Genomic DNA, 17,480 nt, shown 5'->3' with positions numbered 1-17,480 from the left:
TTATCTTTCCCCACCCAGGCACCTGACACAGGTCGAGTGGCAAAAGCTTAGTAATGTTTGTTGAATGGATGAATGAATGGATGAATGAATGTTTCAGGAGTACCACTCTGAGCAGAGGTCTCCAGGGCTTTTCCCTCAGGGCACAAGGTCCCACAAACACCCACCCTAAAAACACCCCAAAGCAGGGTGGTTTCCAGGGTTTATGATGTGTGCAGTCATTCCTGCTCTCTGCCATTGTGTTGAGAGGGATCTTGCACTTGGATTAATACTCTGTTATCACTGCCTAGAAATGTTATATAACTTTATAAGCCAGGAGATTCCTATTTTCATTTTACATTGGGCCTATTTTGCATCCAGTTTTGCCGGAGGCATCCCAGGCTGGTGCTCCTCTGCTCCTCTCAATACCTCATGTCTTCCTGTTGCACAGAGCTGGTCTACCAGTCTCCTTGGCTTCAGGGCCTCATCAGAGTGTGCTTGGTATCTGGGGCTCTCTCTTCTATTCCCTTTCATCCGAACCCAAGTTCTGAATGGATTCCTAAGATGGAGCGTCACATCCTCTCTAGCTATTATACTTGGAAATGGTAAATCACCTCCTTTGAAGTGTAGCGTTAGATAGCTGAGAAGTTATAAAGGTTTACCCTCATTTCTCATCCTCCAGTTCAATGAACTTTAAAAAAAAAGATTCTTCTAGACAAAGGTTGACTCTCTAAAAACAGTATTTTAGATACTCATTCTACCTAGACGTTTCAGGCATTCTTCACAGACATTTAGGGGTGAGACAACTTTTCTGTTGTTTAAATTGTATTCTTCAGGCAACTGCAGATCATCTCACTTCATTTGTTGAAAAAACAGCCCTTGTTCATACTAACAGCTGTTTTAAAAATTATAATATCATGCTGCCTTTGCATTTTTTAATCGGCAGAACCTTATCCAAGAGACAAGCTTTTGTCAGGCAGTTTTACGGAAGACATTGCTTGTTTACTTTTAGCTATGATATTCATACTTATTTTGATAGTCATACACTTGAATTACAACTCTGAACTCCTGGATTCCAAATAGGTCTGATTTGCTATTTCCTAAACTATATGATCTTGAACACATGACTTGGTGTCTTGAATTCTTTGTTCTCTCATTAAAAAAAAATAATAAGTCTAAGAAATACAGTTTTTCCTACTCTTGGGTTAATTTTGGAAGCTCAATGAGTCATAGGCTTTGAAGACCATTGTGGAGATCTGTGATTAGATAAATTTCTGCATGTTGACTAATGCATTTTGGAATGTCTGAAGATAGATCCAGAGCAGAAGGCAAGGAGACCAGGGAGAACCGAGCGCGCGCCAGGACAAGGTTTGAAAAATTGATAAAGATACACTCAAAGAGAATAAAGGCAGATGTTTGGAATCTCAGAGATCAGTTTTCCTGGTATCAGTCAAGGATGTGGTCTGGGGCAATAGGCAGCTACAAACTGTAGTTTTAAAAATGAGGCATGTCAGGAAATAGCGGAAGAACTGGATAGGAGAGAAAAAAGAAGAGGAGGTGAGGGAAAGGAGGAAGATTTTCTGTTTTGCTTTTCATAACCATTAGAAGAATGCACAACAGGAGAGACAAGAAGAGGAAAATCTGTGTTGATCCTGTGAAGGAAGGAAGGCAAAGGAAAGACCTTTCAGGGAAAACATTAAGGAGAGGATCTATTGCATAAACAACAGATGCAGCTGCTCAGAAAGAATTTATGTAGAAGGGGTCTTGATTAATAAACCAGTTACAATGGTTTTGACACACATGTTGGCAGTAATTCAGATCAAGAGTATGGGGAGCCTATAGGCATCAAATCAGCAGAGAAGTTGGATATGTTTTGAAGATCCTATCAAGAGCAAAAAAAAAAAAAAAAAAAAAAAAGTCCTGTGGGAAGGCCTTGGTGGTAATGGAAGGCCAAGGCCAAAATTTCTGACCATTTGTTTTAGGAAGGAAGGAGTAGATAGAGGAGGCATTGTGATAGGGTAAAAAAAAAAAAAAAAAAAAAAAAAAAAAAGTATTTGTGATTCTATTCAAAACTAGGAGAGAATTCCATAGGCAGGGGAATGAGATTGGGAAGTGGAGACCAAGGTGGAGGTCAGGTTACAAAAATGAGTGGGGCAGGTGGGAGATGGGACGGTGAGTAGGCAAGAATTGACAGAAACAGGAGCCCAGATAAGGAGCAGGCCGAGCCTATTTCTCAGCATGTGGTTCTCAACAGCACCAGGGAGCTGTGATAGGTCAACTGGGTTCAGAATCAGTTTACATCCATGTGCTTTATTTGCAGTTCTGGCATTAGATAGTAGGAAAGCACGACTCAGGAGTACACACTGGAGTCCCCCAGGGATGTAGGGTCCTTTATAGACACACAAAGTAGGAAAGATCAAGGTCAATGTGGGAGTAACTCCAGGCTAACTGGGTGCTGTTGTTCATCCTCTAACTTAGAATCCTCTCCTGAGAATAAGTCCCCAAATCTGAAGTAAAGCAACTGCATCCTATGGACTTTCTTGGATGGAAGACAAGGGGATTTATGGAGCTTAAGACAGCAATTGTTAAGAGAAGGAAGAGGGATAACTGGAACTGATTTTCTTATGTACAAAAAGAAAATATTTTTGGAAGCAATTGCATGTGCAGTGTGCAAAAGGAGGAAGCAGAGAGGGTTAAGTGCAGGAGGAAATGCAGGTTGTATTCTATTAAGTACATCACAGGATTAATCTCATTTAAATGTTACTGCAGTCCTGTGAGGTATACATTAGTATTTCTAGTTTACAGACACATATTTCATTTACTAGCTATGTATATTGATTATAAATGTAGTTGAACTTAATCAAATGCTTAGTATGTACAAGGTGCTTTAAATAAATCATCTCATTTCATCCTTACAACAATAAAGAAAAGTGTATAATATTATTAATTTCATTTTCAAGATGAGAAAACCAAGAAATAAAAAAGTCTAGTAACACACCCAAGACCACAAAAACCAGAAAGTGGTAGAAACTTGGATGCAAACTCAGGTAAACTGTTTCCAGAGTCTAGTATCTTAACCACTGTGATGAATAGTCTCTAATAAGCCAGTCAAGATTAAAAGAAAAAAACGAGGGAAGACACACTTGCAAAGACTTAGAGCAAGGAAGATGTTAAAAATACAGTATTTCTTGAAGGCTTAATATGTGTCTGGCCATATTCTAAGTGCCTTGTATACAGCAATATCTCCACTAATTTTCAGAACAATCTTTTTGCTGCTTTTATTGAACACACAGAAAATAGGACATAGTATGTGCTCAGCAAACATTTGTTGAGCAATTCTTAAAAGATAACTATTCAGTTTTACTTTTCTGGGTCATAGGGCTAAAGTTCAAGTGACTCAGCTCCTGTTGTCTTCTTTGCTATGTTATTTCACAGTATTTAATTCTGTCTAAAATAATCTTGTTTATTTCTTTATTTGTTATTTGTTTCCTTGTATTAGCATGTAAACTCTAGGAGAAGAGGGGCCTCACTCATCTTGTTTAAAGCTGTATTTGCAGCATCCAGAATGAGCTGAATGTGATGGTGCGTGCCTATAATCCCAGCAGCTCAGGAGGTGGAGGCAGGAGGATCCTAAGTTTGAGGCCAGCCTTGGCAACTTAGCAAGGCTCTAAGCAATTTGGTGAGACTGTCTCAAAATGAAAAATAAAAAGGACTGGGGATGTAGCTCAGTGGTAGAGCACCTCTGGATTTAATCCCCAGTTTCACAAAAACAAAACAAAAGATGCTAAAGGGAATGATTCAATTAAGTCATATGAAAATCCAGATTATACACAGAGGAATAGGGATGTAAGATATCATAACCTGTAGAAGGGATAAGGAAAGATTAAGCATAAGTTTTGGTATTTGAATTTTTGATGGTTGGTGTTATGAACAGGACTTCCTTCAATAGCTTTTTAAATGTAATGCATGACTTTTGGTATTTTACAGGAATCCCTGTAGAGATTTAGAACCTCAGAGCTGATGGAGTCAGGCTGATCAGATCAGGTGGTGACTGATAACGCAGCTCTGAAGTGAAATCCCTATGGCACAATTCCCGGGACACGTACCTGTCTACGCGAAGTTGGCAGACAATATTTAGTGCGTCCACAATGCCTTCTTCTTTCAACTGTTGACAGCCGATGGATGTAGCAATAAAACACCCCGTCCTACCGATCCCTGCGCTGCAAGGAAAAGAAAAGGAATAAAAAGATGGGGGTGGGGGAGAATGACAAAGTTAAGGTGCAGTTCTTTCAAAAGGGTAGTGCACAATCTGAAACAGCTGTGAAGATGAATAGTAATGATAATAAAACTCTCATGTGTTGAGTATTACAAGCTTGGTTCTGTGCTAAGTGCTTAAAATATCTTATCTCATTTAGTTATGAGTAGAAGGATGAGCGGGGTGGAGGGAGGTGATGGGGAGGGGGAGAATACTGAAAAGGCACTGTAATTGTTCTAGAAAGAATAACGAGAGCCTAGACTTAGGTAAGGTACAGTGAAGATGCTTGTGCTTGGAGGCTAGGAATGGCGGCACCCCTGAGACCAGGGGGATTCTGGAATAAAGCTGATAAGGGTGGATGGGGGTTTGATGTTGAGGAGTCCAGTGAATAACCAAGAACTCAGTCCAGTGTAGGAGAGGGGATGGGGCTAGAAGTACATATTCCACACATCATTCATGTGGAGGTAATCATCGAAATGCTGTCTGTCCTGGAGGGTTCACATATTTATCTGCCTTACACAATATGCCCCTAAAATCAACTGGACAAGGCCCTTCTCACATGCCAATTTCTACCACCAAGTCTTTATGTGAATTTCTCTGAAATCTTCATTTAAAACTAAATTTCTTCTAGCTGGAGCTCTTGCTGTTACTATTTTGCACTCACTCAGTATCTCTAAGTGTATTTAAAATGGAATGAATTATCTTTTCCCTCAATGGCATTACCACTGAGCCACCAGTTTTTTAGCCTAGAAATCTCGAAGCGATCTTCAACATCTCCCCCTCTCTCACCTCCCACTTCCAATCTGCTACCAAATCTTCTATTTTTCCATCTCTACTGCGCCTTTGATCCATGCTTTCCTTTCTGTAGACTATTTGCATCTTCAACATCTCCTCAGTCCATGACTAGCAGTGATCTCATTGTGGTTTCCAAGTCCCAAATCTGTTCCTTGACTAATACGTGATATACACACATGTATATATCATGATGATATGTATATCATCTTTCTAAAATAAGGGCATCATTATATCACTCCTTATTCAAAAACTGAGGATGGCTTCCATTAGTTAAGAGTATAATGTCTGACCTCCCTGTTGGGTATTCACATCTTGCAAAATCTGAATGTCTTTTTGCTGCCTTCTTTCTAGCCAATGTGTTATTATTCTAATTTTCCTGTTTTCCTTTCTGTTTCAATGACATTTTCACAGTCAGAAATGCCTTCCCCACCACCTTTTAAAACCACAAACATTGATCAGTTTTTAAGACCTAGTTCAACATTATTCCAATGGTTAGAGGTTTCTTCAACCCCCAGGGTTGGAATTAATCTCTCCCATCTTAGCACTCAAATACCATTAGCTTCTCATAGCTGGCATTGCTTCCTGTTGGATGTGAGTACATAGGAAATCAGAAGGAATGGGTATCTTTTAGTTGAAGTGTCCATAGACAGTTTGTTTCATGGAAGAAATAGCATTTGAACTGTACCCTCTGTGTGGCAGGCATTTTGGCTATCATGAATGAGAAAATTTTCCAAGTGTGACAATGATATAAAGAAAGAACTGATGCAAAACAGGATTATGATATATGACAATGAATGTACTAGCCTGGCTAGAAGTCGAAGTTATTTTGTTAGAAAAGTGGGAGCTTTTGAAAAAGCTTGGGAAAGTACTCTGGAATCTTATTTTGAGTGCTAAGAGGTTTGGACTGCATCCTCTGTACACCTTTTTTTTTTTTCCTTAATTGTTGGAAACTGTAATCTTTTACTTCCCAGGAACAATTCACACATCTTAGTTCAAATAATTTCAAGGAGTTCACTAATCCCTGTAGTTTACCTAAGGACTCAAGGTTAAGGACTTTTGCTCTATCCAATGCAAAGCCTTTGACAACTTTTGAGCAAGGATTTCATGTGATGAAAAGTGGTTTTAGGAACATGATCCTAGAGAAGTTGACAGGGTGGGCCATCATGGCACAGGAAGAAGGGTATATGTGTGCAATTAGCCAGCTACTTCTAAACTACATGGATGAGGTCAGAAGGGCCTGAACTAGGGTGGTTGGACAGGAAGTGGTGATTATGGGAGAAGCTTTGAAGGGAAAGCCAATCTGGTAACTGATTAGATACTGAGGATGGAGTTGAAAGAAGGGCCAAAGATAACTGTCAACATTGAATGCTGGAAAAAAGAGGGCCTCATTCTTAGAAAAAGTAATCAGAAAGGGGGCCTGGTTTTATAGGGGAAATGGCTAGTTCAGTTTAGATATACTGAGTATTTTATGATTTTGGGTGGGGGATAGTTTCAGCCCTTGAGTATGGGCAATTTGGTTGTTTTCTCTCAACTCCAAAGTAAGTTTAGGGCAAGGCCTAATGCTAAAACACTGGATAAAGACACCTTTGGATAAACAGACATATATATTAACTTTTAATCCTAATTAAATCACAAAGTTTCAAGAAGGAAGGAGGCCAGAATGATAATCCGAAATACAACATTTTATTTATTAAAGGCTTTATCAAAACTCACTTAAGGAACTTATGAGGTTAAACAAAGGAACATTAATTATTTTAAGAATGTATGGAGAATAAAATGATTGGTTCTATAAATGACTTTCAATTACTTTGCTTTAGTTGGGTTTTTCTAAAAGGAAAACGAGGGGGAAAGGTACTAGGTGAGCTTAAAGATAGACCTTAGGGAAAGGAGTCACCAGGGACGACTGTTGCTGCTGTTGGCCTGGCCACCATACCCCACATTCTGGTTATAGCACATTATTTTTCTTTTAATAAACCTGCAGTTTCCCACTTCCCACTTCATAAATTTGTTTCCATTTGAATTTCATGAGGTAACTGAAAATAGTTGACTAGTTCTACCAAATTTGACATAACAATGAAGGTTATCAAGACACAATCCATGTAGAGTTTAGGTGCCATCTTGAAAGAATGGAAAAGCAATTGGTAATTTCAGAAAACACATCTGTAATTCTTAGTGCACATGAGACTAATGAGGCAAAATAAATCAGCCTAAATTTCAAGTCAGATGACTGCCTAAGGTGTCCTGCACACTGAGCTTATTTACTTAGAATTCATATTTTGTTCATCTGTTTGCTGAAAATGCCTTAAAAGAGTGTATCCATTTCTGTAAGCATCCTCTTGATGAAGACTAAAATATTAGAAAGTTAATCAATTTTGATAAATATTTAATCTGTCAAGATTGTCACATCCAGGAAGCAAACCCGTAATTCTTCCATTTCTGTGACTTTATAAAGAAAGAATAGTTGTGGAGGCAGAAAGACAGGTTTATGCCTTACCTGCAGTGGACAACCACAGGCCCTCGGCCCTCAGAAGTAAGTCTGTCTTCTTCTACATCCAGCATGAGCTGCAAAAGGGGCTGGGCGCTGTCCGGAGTCTTGTGGTCAGGCCATGAGGTGTACCAGTAATGCTTCACAAGTTGGGTGTGGCTTCCTTGCTGAAAATAGCAATAGCCACCAAATGCCTTATTCACTTGTGAAACTAAAAGTCACCCAGAACACAATACTGAAAGTCTTCTATCATTCCCATCTTGCAAGCTACTTATATCTACATGGAAAAAAAAAACCCTATAAGAGTTCTGAAGAACTGAGAAAACCTTACCTTCAACATTCTGACCTGAAAGGTTGACACTCTTGCATCTAGGAAGTGACATTTACATTTTTATCTATAATATAGAATATATATACCAGAGACTAGATATATGTTTATATATATTTTTCTATGTGAAAAGGGTAGATGAAAATGTATCCAGAAAGAATCTCAATTAGTGTGTTTCCTGCTCTATGATCCCTCTTGACAGGTTATTATAAATACATTAAACAATATGAGAACATTTAATTTCATAGTAAGTCATACTGATCTTTCTACACTCATCCCATATTCCAGGATTTAACAGCAGTGAGAAATTTGGTAGTAAGGGAGCTTGATGGGATCCCTAGATTGGAAACACTTTGAACAAGAGCCTGAGCACATCATCTCAAAATCCTGAACCCGAGTGGGGACCTGGTATGGACTGGGTGAGTGCTGAAAAACCAGATTTTGGTAAATTCCTTCTGATGTCAAACTTTCCAATGAAAACCATCCCTGTAGCTCTCCCTCTGCTGTCTTCTTCTTTGTGATGATTCTGTTCCAGCATTGAGGCTGCTGACAGGCTGGACATCTTTGGGATGATTCTTCATTAGATGCAAGAATAATGCCATAGCAATATTCCCCAGCACTTGCTGAGGAACAAGTTAAATAAGATAATTTTTGTATGATGTAAGCTGGTCTGGGGAAAGTCCCTATGAAGTACTGTAACTCCAGTTTTTTAAGAACTCATCAACACTTCAGGCTTGTCTTACCTCCCACAGTCGCCCACTGGTGCAGATTTTTTTTTCTTTCATAGTTTCCAGGCCTTGCTTAAAGCTGCTTAGGCCAAAATGATATTATAAAGAGTCATGGTAAAGTCTCCAGCACAAGGCTTTTGTTAAAGGCTTTGAAAAGGTTAAATCGGAGATGTTTTATTAATGCAAATTAGAAGATCCCAACATCCTACATAATGAACTTCCTTAATGTCTACTTAGATTAATTTAATTATTCCACATACTAACAGTAGCTGACAACAAAGAATACATGAGGGAATGATTATAGTTTCTCTTTGTTTAAGCTGAATCTGCTGAATCTGTAATTCTTATTAGTGTAAATAATTTCAAAGTAGAAATGTCATCCTCTAATTTCATCTACTTCGTAGATAGCTACAGCTATATAATCTTACCTTTAAGACAAGGTTTCGAATGGTGTAGTTTTCACATTCATTTACACTGATAACCAGAACCTCAACTTTCCCGTATATCCCTCTCTTTTCTGGCCAGTATAGCACACATTTCTGGAGGAGGGGAAGGAAGAACTTTTATTAGCCTTGGAGAACTTTTTATTCAAGTATCTTAAAATGTTTTCTGTCATTAATTAGAAAAATCAAATATCAATTTTTAAAACTCTATAAATATACTAAAACCATTGAATTGTAAATTTTAAATTAAAAAAATTTAAGTTGTAGATAGACACAATATCTTTATTTATTTATTTATTTTTATGTGGTGCTGAGGATCAAACCCAGTGCCTCACATGTGCTAGGCAAGCGCTCTACCTCTGAGCCACAACCCCAGCCCTGAACTGTACATTTAAACAGTGAATTATATGGTATGAAAATTATGTCTCAATAGGTTGTGATTTTTTAAAAAGTAAATTTTTACAAGCCCTATCAAATACTATCATTACTAATCCCATACCAATAATAATGAAATAGAGAGACAAAAATTTCCCAAAACTCTGCATAGAAATTAAAAAGTACTTAAGAACTAAACCAAGAAATTAAAATCCAAATATTAGAGTTTATCATATAATGACTAAAAATAAAAGAAATATTCTCCCACAATGATTGAAGTAAGGCACAATTCATCTGTGTGCCTGATATATCCAATAAGAGTGTCTTTAATATATTAGATTCCCCTGTATGTAAGGCAGAGGTTATGACCATTAATGCATCTATGGTATTATATTTTACAGGTCTAAGGGGTTTTTAACTTATGCAACTATTGAAATAAATGTACAATTAAATTATTTTTAACATGTTTTTATGATGGATCTACTTTGAGAGGCTTAATAAGAGTAATAATTATATTTTAAGCATGTTAGTATAGCATAGTGGCTAAGGCACAGACTTTGGACTCAGAGAGTCTGAATTTAAATTTTGGTCCCTGTCCTTATTAGCTGTGAATCCATGAGTAAGATACTTAATATCTTTGGCCTCAGTTTCCTCATGATTTAAAATGTTCAAGTACTTAGGACAAAGCCAGGTTTACAGTAAACTCTTAGAACACAATGCTATTATTGTTGTGGTTATATCTTAAAACTACTGGGCAATATATTGTGAACCCAAAGTGATTACACTTTCATGCACTAAATATTATTTAATTATTATATTCAGACATCATTATTAAAAGAAAACTGCCAAGTGAGTTTCAAGCATACATATAAGCTCATATTATTTATTACTTTGCCTTTTGAATAACTACAAAGGAACTGCTAATTTTCTAATCACATTTTTTGATGATTAAAAAACTAAAGGGTGAAAGTTGATATTTTATTTTGAATGCCCAGGGAAGTGAAGTTAATTCTGGAAATGTTGTTTAAATAGCACTTATCCCTTTCTCTCAAACATACACATTTATAAACAGGAATTGCTTTCAGTCAGGGTCTTTTGGTATCCAGGACACTTGTTTTAACTCTTCTAAGTCAAAGGCAGATGAACAACACACTTGAAAATAATTTAAATACTTATAGATTCAAGAAAACAGCAAAAGAATCACAGACTTACAGACCTAAAGGTAAAGACATGTACATTGTCAGTAACACACCTCGGGGCTTTATAATGCTGAACACCAATCACTCTACATGCTAGAGGCACGCAGGAAGTCACCTCACCTAGCCAAATCACAATTTCTTTCATCCATTACAATATAAACACATTTATATCTTGCACATTTTGATCCTTCTCTAGGTGAAGTAAATCATTTCAGCTTTATTTACATGCCACTCACGACTGCAGGCAATCAGACTAAAGGCTTGCTGTAGCTGATTTAATGGTAACATGAAGAAAAGAAACCTTTTTTTAAAAAAAAATTGTTTTTAAGCTCTTGATGGACCTTTATTTTTATTTATTTATATATGGTGCTGAGAATTGAACCCAGTGCCTCACACATGCTAGGCAAGCACCCTACCACTGAGCTACAACCCAGCCCAAGAAAAGAAACCTTTTAAAAATAGAGCAACTTGTTTCCCTCTGCAGTTGCCAAATGTCTAAAATTGTTCCCATTTGTTAAAGGTAATCATACTAACCAATTTGCCTGGTTTCTTTCAGTGGAGCATCAATTATTTCGCTGCAAGACCCGAGCTATTGTGTTTCTTAAAACCCATGTCTCCTGGATGAATCCAAGAAGAGTGACAAAGAATCTTGGAAAAAGAATTGACCAAAGAAAGAGGCAAGCAGTGGTGCAGTAGTCTGGCATACGTGCCCCATTGTCCCCGATCAGACCTGAGCAGCAGGCTCCCATTTAGAAAGGTGGCTCTCGAAACCAGTAAGGAAAGCTGCCAGGCAGGAGCTCGCTGCCTGCACCTGACTCTGGTAACAGTACTTGAGCAGGCTTCTGCACCTCCTTGATAAGTGGAAGCTTCGGCTGCTTGCTTCTCTCCCAAGCTGGCCCTGGCCTCTTGAATGTTTTCCTTGACGCTTTACCAAAAAAGCAATTGGCAGCCGGCTCCCGTAGACAATGCAATGTGACTTGTTCCTTCCAACAACCCTTAATTAGCATCCCATCTCCTTTCAGAGATACAATAGCTTATTTTTACACACTGAATACATTTTCCCCCTTTTAGAAGAAAGTAGAAAAAGAGACCAGATAAGTGTGGGTGCTGTTGAATATGAAGTGGGGGAGAGCTGCAAATGGAGCTGTTTCTAAGAGCACAAGTTCATGTTCAAATTATTTTCCTGAGCAGCTTTTTAGGGTTTCTTTAGTGTGGTGCTAACAATGATATGAAAGAGGCAGAAAATGCAAGGAAGCAAAATGCTATCTTGCAGATGATATTATGAAATCACACTAAATGTAGGTAATTTGAAATAGCATGCTATGTAGCAGAATATAACCCTAAAACATCGCTATTCTCCCAACTAGGCTGATCCTTTTGTCAAATTATCTATCAATCTTAAGAATTCATAATTTGGAGAAAAATGAGGTTTTTAGAGGACCGTGTGCTTCTAGGGTAAGTATGTAATTATCAAACGCTGACTGAAAAGATTGTGGACAATAATTGATTCTTTCTAATTAGTAGTTGATAGCAAAAGTGGAATACAATGTGAAACAATGCAAATTCATATATTTTTATGATTTTTCCCCCTTTGACCATCCTCTATCACCCCTACCAAATGAGGGCTATTTATGTTTAAAGAAGAAAGAATTCTAGCTAGTAGTTTAGCTACCTGGAAATGAGACACCTATTTTCAAGTTATTTTCCTGTTTGTACATTTAAAACCAGAGATTTTGCTCTATGATCTAAAGACTTGTACCACCACATAGAACATGTCTCTAAATAAATAAAAAGAAGATGCTCAATTTCACTTATTGATACATAAGAAAGGGATAGAATGGGTGAGATTGTCTAAAATTATTATAGTTACTCTTGTTTCCAGCACTCCAGCCAAACATTATTAATTGACTAGTGATTTCATATAAAAGTATTTTCACCAATATTTTGTCATTGAGTCCCTTCTACAATCCTTTGAGGTATGTAGAGCAGGTAGTAGGTATTACTGTATTTCAAATCCCTTTATAGCTGAGGAAACTGAAGCTCAAGTGTTTTGGGTCTCTGGGCAAACTCCTTCTGGAGCTGAGACCCTCTGGGAAACCACCACTTTATAAATTCAACTTTCTGTCTTGGGTTCTCACATGGACTCTTAACCAAGCTTACTTAAAGACAGCATCAACGGAAGCCCTCTCCCCTCTATAACATGCTGATGCCCAGCAACGCTCAAGCTCTTGGTTCCCTTTTATTGGACCTACTATTTCTACCTACCACCAGTTTGGAGGCTGTATGTTTACTAAGCAGCATTTAAACTGAAACCTCTTTATGGCAGCTGTTCTCATTATTGAAGCTTGGTAATTTAATTAAATATTATGTAAATCAGTGAAGTAGGGGAGCGTGTTGGAGCTTAGAAAACACCATCCCAAGGTAGGCACTTGGTGTGTTTCAACTCAGGTAACTAGAGGGCTTCACAAGTGTCCTTAGAAGTGACCTTCTCTTGCCCTCCTGACTCCTCTTGTCTTTCTCCTCCAAGATGAGTCTTAGACATCAGCGTTTCTGTTCTTCAAGGCAGTTCACAGAAATGAGAACCTCCCCTCCTCCAAAGCAAACCATAAAACTGGAAGCCTTGCCTTTCTGTGTAGGAGCTGGCAATCAAAATTTCTCTGACCTATCTCATTTGAGAATAGATCATAGGACCCATGTTCCGGAGGGGTTTTGTCCCATATCTGGGAGGAAGGAGCCATACACAGAAAGGACAAGAAGTATCTCCCCTTCTCCCATTAGATTACACCCTTTTGTCCAATCACATTTCTATATAGCTGTCCCTTCTTTATCAAACCTAAGCATGAAAATAGAGTTTTCCCTGGGTCTTCAGGCCTTCATTTCCAAAAACTCTCACGTCATATAAGGCTTTGATAAAAATAAATTTGCTATATTTTTATGTTGTTAAACTGCCTTCTGTTATAGGAGTGTCAGCTGTGACCCTTATTATGGGAAGGGAAAAAGGGAAAGTATCACAACTTTCTACTTCTAAGGTTAAAAAAAAAGTTTTATAAGATTATTACATGGGTTGAATATATTTTTTCATTGGGAAAGAAGTGAATCAGTAAAGAAAACGATAGTCAGATCAGGTAAAGTTGCGACAACATTAAAGTTCATGTAAAGTTTAAAAATCTAATTATGATTTCTCCATTTATATTTTGTCACTAGGTTCTCTATGTTTTCACTCACTTTAAAGAAATGTGAAATTTTGATGATATAGAAAAGGGTATGATATACACAAGCTATATGATTTAGGACTCTAGCTTTAGAATAACATTCAAACAAAAAGGACAGAGTCTTATAATTAAAAATGAGTTTTTTTTTTCAGTACGAGGGATGGAACCTAGGGCTTCCCTTTGTGCTAATATTAGCATAGTAGTTTTTAATGTACAAAGTAATCAAGATGTAAAATATTACTTAATCCCCTCCAATATCTTTTCAAGGTTAAGAAGCCATGTTTTCCCTACTTTTCAGAAGGTGAGTTTGAGAACCAAGACTCCCACCAAGTTCTGACATTAACCCTCAGTGGGTTATTGCTGGGCAATAGTCACATCTTTGACTTCTCTTCCCACCACTCTTTCCCTTGTACATTTGGCTTCAGCCACTCTGGCCTCCTTGCCGGTCCTCAACACACAAGGAGACTCCATGTCACTGGTTGTGGCTTCTGCCTTATGCTGGATCTTTGCCTGACTAATTCTCTACCATGTTTTGTTCAAAGATGCCCACAGTCAGCACTTAATTTGATATTACACACTGCCTCCCATCTCCCTTATCCTCCCTTATGCTTACTTTTTTCCCCTATAGAATCAGTGGTAATAAACATATTTGATATATAGTATATTATATGCAGTATACATGCTGCATATAATAATGTACCAATATCATTGTATATAACTGTATATAGTATTGATTTATTTTGTGTCTTATTTATTGTATTTCCTCCTCTTCATCTACAAATGTCATAAAGGGTGGGATTTTTGCTGGTTTTGTCAATAAAGATCTAGTCTAAATGTTTACATTAGTGTTTGATGGTAGATGATAAATATTTGTTAAGAGTGAAGTGCTGTACACAAACATGTATAACTTTGGATGTTTTATAAGAGGAACTGTGAATGGACGTCACTGAGATTAGCTGGAGAGTTTCAGATACTGAAGATGATATACAATTAGATGTATATTAGGAATATGTTCTTTCTACAGTTCCTATGATTTGGTCAAGGAATTCCACTTCTATAAATATATCTTAAAGAAACAGAGATCCAGACCAAAAAGTGCAAATAATCTAAGAATCTATTAATATATTAATGATTACATATATTTTATTATATCCACACAATGAAATTCTAGTTCTTTAAAAATAATGTTTTGATGAATTATCAAGATGAAGGATGCTCATAATATAATATTAAAAAGCAGAATATACAAGAGAATACAAATCCCCTTTTTATTCTTTTTACATCAATTATGTATCTTCCCACAACTTCAACCACCACCTGTCTGATCTCTATCTCCTACCTACACTTTTCTCCAGAGCTCCAAACCCTTATTTCTACCTATTTAATTGACTTTACCATCCCAAAGTCTCTAGAACCCTCACACTTTATACTTGAAAAATGAAGCTCATTTTTTTTCTTTCATCTCCCTTGTTCCCCATGTAGGGGCATGACATCACCACCCACTCAGCCTCCAACACCCAAATCCTGAAGTCAAACTGTCCTTTACATCTCTCATATTCAGTCAAGAACTAAGCCCTGTGGCTTCTATCTCTGGAATTCCTTTTCCTCAGTACTCTCAGCCACTGCCTTACTTCTATACCCCATTATTTCTTACCTGGAAGTTGCTACAATTTCCCAACCTACATTCCCTACTTCCCCTTGATTTTTTTTTAATTAGTTGCTCAAGACAATACAATGATCTTGACATATCATTCATTTGATTCAAATGGGGTATTAATTCTCATTTTTCCACGTGTACAGCTTGCAGGATCACATTGGTTATTTTTTTAAATCAAAATTACATGTCTCGCTGCCAATTATATCCCTGCTATACAAATTGCATTATTTCACTCTCCTTCAAAAACATCTTCAGGGGTGCCCAGCTGCCTATATAATGAAGTCCAAAGTTTTTTTTAGCATAGTTCTCTATTCAATGCGACTTACTTTTGCAGTCTCATTTCCCTTCACTCCTTACTAAGTCACATGTGCTCAAATCACACCAAACTGCTCAACTCATGCCCACTCTGTGGTTTCTTGGATGCTTTTGTATGTGTTGTTTTTCTGGACTGTGGTTTCCCCTTGGGCACTTACTCTGCAGACCCAAAGGCATCCTGTAAACTCTTTGGCCACATAAATATAACTAAAGTGATTATTTTCTGTAATTTTATCAGATACAGATGAGAACGAAACGAAAGAAGGAAAAAGTTAAAATAGGATTCCTTTATGTGGCTTTTCTAGGTGAAATTGTTTGCAATACCTGAATAAGTAAATCAGTAGGTAAAATGGAGTCTGTGGTACTTATGTCGCATAGCTTAACTAAGATGAAAGACGAATGCAAAAATAGTGAGAGAATGTGGCTGCATTAAATCCTCAAAAGAAGTATTATTAAGCCAAATTACTAAGTAATCTCCTCACTTTGTGAAAGATAAATTTGGTGTCTTACTGTTCTCTGAGAGCAATAGTGGGTTGTTTGTCTTCCAAAGTTTTGCAGTTATTTTATTTTTTTTTGTCCTCTATGATGGAATCATGAATAAGTGCCTGGATTTTGAAATCAAATAAACCTGGATTAAAATTTGAATTCCAACACTCACTAACTTTGAAGCTTTAAGTAAAACGACTTAATCTCTCCAAGTTTCAGTGTTCTTATCTACAGTGTGGAAATGTAAAAACTACTTTGTAGAGTTAGAGTGAGAAGTAACTAAATTTATGTATGACTGTTTAGTACAGATATTCAATAGATGGTAGAGGCTAAAAATGTGTATTATGCTCAACATTTACACAGAAGGGAGTGTCAAGCAGCAAGCCATGTACAGAGGTAGTCTAAGGACACTGGTTCCCTGGATGTGCAAAAACACTACTTGTAAATCTGGAGTTGATCTAGTTCCAGTTTTATATGCTTTGTTCACTCTGTCTTCTCCAGTAATAGAATATTTTATGTATAAAGAATTTGAATATTGTGTTTTAATATTTCTTTATTTCAAAAGAAAATCCCTTCTTGTTGAGATTTATCTAAATGAGGGAACTCAAATTTACAAGCAATTAAATCTTTTTAATTATAACATCAAAACTAATTTTTTACCCTTATTTTTTCACTTTTGCTTATCCTCATTTTATAAGAAGTGAGAAATAGAATATTGGGATTTTGGAATAAAAGATGGCAATTATTCACTCAGTTATTCATTAGAAAGTAGAAAGGTTCATAAACACACAAAGCGTGGGAACTTCTAAAGATAACTCCACCTCCATATTTTTTGGAGGAAATGATTTTTGTCTCTTCCAAACAATGACGCTTAACACAAAAGAAAGTTGGCACATTTTCGGTAAACAGCATTTTCCTGGTAGTGCAAAATCTACTGTGCATTCCTTTCAAGCCAGACTTTTCAGTATCATTTGATCTGCAAAACATCAAAGTATCCTCTAGAGCATTGTATTTACATCTTTAGAGTGTTTGGACCGAAAGGAATTTTCATCTTTATTTAAAGTTATCTTTATAAAATCAAAAATATTTCTTGCAATGTTTTGGATTATGCCTGGCTACAGGGGGAAGAAAAGTAGCAGATTACACATGGAAGATGTACAATGACACGTTTGATACTGATATTCCTAATAAGTATATCTCAAACACTGAAAAAGAAAAGAGGCTCC

At 37.0% G+C, this 17,480-nt stretch overlaps 1 protein-coding gene and 1 long non-coding RNA gene across 4 annotated transcripts in view; one reads left to right on the top strand and one right to left on the bottom strand.

Moving 5' to 3' along the window:
* The window catches only part of Ptprr (protein tyrosine phosphatase receptor type R), a 253,577-nt gene that overhangs the window by 11,432 nt on the left and 224,665 nt on the right, over window positions 1–17,480 (bottom strand). For all 3 annotated transcript variants that reach the window (XM_078053134.1, XM_078053133.1, XM_078053135.1), the window contains 3 exons: window positions 8,996–9,106; window positions 7,521–7,678; window positions 4,083–4,196 (listed from right to left, as the gene is read on the bottom strand). In XM_078053134.1, the coding sequence (XP_077909260.1) occupies window positions 4,083–4,196; window positions 7,521–7,678; window positions 8,996–9,106 (383 nt within the window). The remainder of the gene's footprint in view (window positions 1–4,082; window positions 4,197–7,520; window positions 7,679–8,995; window positions 9,107–17,480) is intronic.
* Window positions 857–4,347, top strand: LOC144378610 (uncharacterized). The gene is made up of 2 exons (XR_013440456.1): window positions 857–1,344; window positions 3,964–4,347. It is a non-coding gene; the product is annotated as an uncharacterized LOC144378610 (long non-coding RNA).

The sequence above is a fragment of the Ictidomys tridecemlineatus genome, chromosome 6, assembly GCF_052094955.1.
Source record: "Ictidomys tridecemlineatus isolate mIctTri1 chromosome 6, mIctTri1.hap1, whole genome shotgun sequence".
NCBI classification, from domain to species: Eukaryota; Metazoa; Chordata; class Mammalia; order Rodentia; family Sciuridae; genus Ictidomys; species Ictidomys tridecemlineatus.
The sequence above is the reverse complement of the archived record's forward strand: the minus strand, read 5'-3'. Positions and strand labels throughout refer to the sequence as shown.